The following is a 2,094-nucleotide window of genomic DNA, read 5'->3' on the forward strand; positions in this document are numbered from 1 at the left end:
CGCATAAATACCACCTTGAATTTTGCCCTTGGATCTGTTAAAGTGCAGGCGACGTGCAATGATAGCCCCTAGGTTGTAAGTGTTATCATCATACAGTGCGCGACATAAGATGGCGAAGTCCAGATTTTATCCTTATTTTTAAAATGCCCTTAACGGTTAGTATGACTTTTGAGAATGAATATTTATAGCCGCTTGTTTGTTGCAGTTTGGCCATGGAGCGCTTAGAGCCCGTAAAAGGCCTTAGCAAGGTGGTTCAGTGGGTGAAAGATCATAGATACAAGCATGATGCTGTAACCAATGCCCCGAGGATCAATGCAGAGCTCATGATCAAACTTCTTGGTCTATCAGACTTCGTCCAGGCAGTGATAGTTGGAGGTGAATGCGAGAAGCCAAAGCCCGCACCCTTCCTGTACCTAAAGGCTCTCAAGGAGCTCGAAGTATCTGCAACACACACCTTTATCTTCAAGGTATGCCAACCCTTGATTATATCGTGTTTTTTTAACATGCCATCTGGATTTGTGGACGCATGGTACTAAAACATGTTTTCCTTGCAGGATTCTGCCTCAGGGACACGTGCGGGCGTTGCTGCAGGGATGCCCGTCATTGCCGTGTTGACGAGGAACCCGGAGAAGTCCCTACAGGAAGCCCGGGTCGCATCGATCATCAGTGACTATGAAGACCAAAAGCTGTGGAATGCGCTCGAAGAGATTGACAGGGAGGAAGCGAAGCTAAAGAATGGTGGAGCGTGAGACAGATGATGGTGATGAACAGTTGATTAGACCATTGCAAATTTACCCATTCTTATTATTTACAAGGGATCCTACATCCTGGAGTTATTATGGTAGGATAGAGCTCATCTAGGTATTTTGAGTTTTTTAGTTTGATGTGTGTTTGTTTCTCCTTGGCTATGAGAGAAGCGAATAAAAAACTTTAGTGTCCATGACATGATACTTTTCAGTTGCTGGGACCTATGAAAATGGCACATTTGTCGGGCTCATTGCCTATCAGCTCTGAATTCTGTCTGTTATCTTGTGTCTACTCTTGTTTGATTGAGCTTCTCTTTATTATTCTGAGAATAATATGATAATGATGGACATCGCAACGGGGACTGCTCATTTCAACAGAAGTTATGGTAGCACAGAGCCTTTGTCTATGATTCAAGGGATTCTATGCCCTGAAGTTATGGTTTGAGGGAGGTCATCCAGGCATTTCGAGCTTTTAGTTTGGTATACTCAGTGGTTCTTAGAAAAAAATATATCTTTAGAGCCCATGACATGAGACTGTTTTGTTGATGGTGAAGGAAATATGCCCTAGAGGCAATAATAAAGTTATTATTTATTTCCTTATATCATGATAAATGTTTATTATTCATGCTATAATTGTATTAATCGGAAACATAATACATGTGTGAATACATAGACAAACATAGTGTCACTAGTATGCCTCTACTTGACTAGCTCGTTAATCAAAGATGGTTATGTTTCCTAACCATAGACATAAGTTGTCATTTGATTAATGGGATCACATTGTTAGAAGAATGATGTGATTGACTTGACCCATTCCCTTAGCTTAGCACTTGATCGTTTAGTATGTTGCTATAGCTTTCTTCATGACTTATACATGTTCCTATGACTATGAGATTATGCAACTCCTGTTTACCGGAGGAACACTTTGTGTGCTACCAAACGTCACAACGTAACTGGGTGATTATAAAGGAGCTCTACAGGTGTCTCCAAAGGTACATGTTGAGTTGGCGTATTTCGAGATTAGGATTTGGCACTCCGATTGTCAGAGAGGTATCTCTGGTCCCTCTCGGTAATGCACATCACCATAAGCCTTGCAAGCAATGTGACTAATGAGTTAGTTGCGGGATGATGCATTACATAACAAGTAAAGAGACTTTCCGGTGACGAGATTGAACGAGGTATTGAGATACCCACGATCGAATCTCGGGCAAGTAACATACCGATGACAAAAGGAACAACATATGTTGTTATGCGGTTTGACCGATAAAGATCTTCGTAGAATATGTAGGAGCCAATATGAGCATCCAGGTTCCGCTATTGGTTATTGACCGGAAACATGTCTCGGTCG

The 2,094-nt window shown here is 41.7% G+C and overlaps 1 protein-coding gene across 1 annotated transcript; it reads left to right on the forward strand.

The window, feature by feature from the left end:
* The first annotated feature begins 209 nt into the window (after positions 1-209).
* LOC119289925 (haloacid dehalogenase-like hydrolase domain-containing protein Sgpp) lies at positions 210-749 on the forward strand. Its single transcript, XM_037569094.1, has 2 exons — positions 210-467; positions 555-749. The coding sequence occupies exons 1-2, from the start codon at positions 213-215 to the stop codon at positions 747-749; spliced, it is 450 nt and encodes a 149-aa protein (XP_037424991.1). The 5' UTR covers positions 210-212.
* Positions 750-2,094: the final 1,345 nt, after the last annotated feature.

This window comes from Triticum dicoccoides, chromosome 4A, assembly GCF_002162155.2.
Source record: "Triticum dicoccoides isolate Atlit2015 ecotype Zavitan chromosome 4A, WEW_v2.0, whole genome shotgun sequence".
NCBI classification, from domain to species: Eukaryota; Viridiplantae; Streptophyta; class Magnoliopsida; order Poales; family Poaceae; genus Triticum; species Triticum dicoccoides.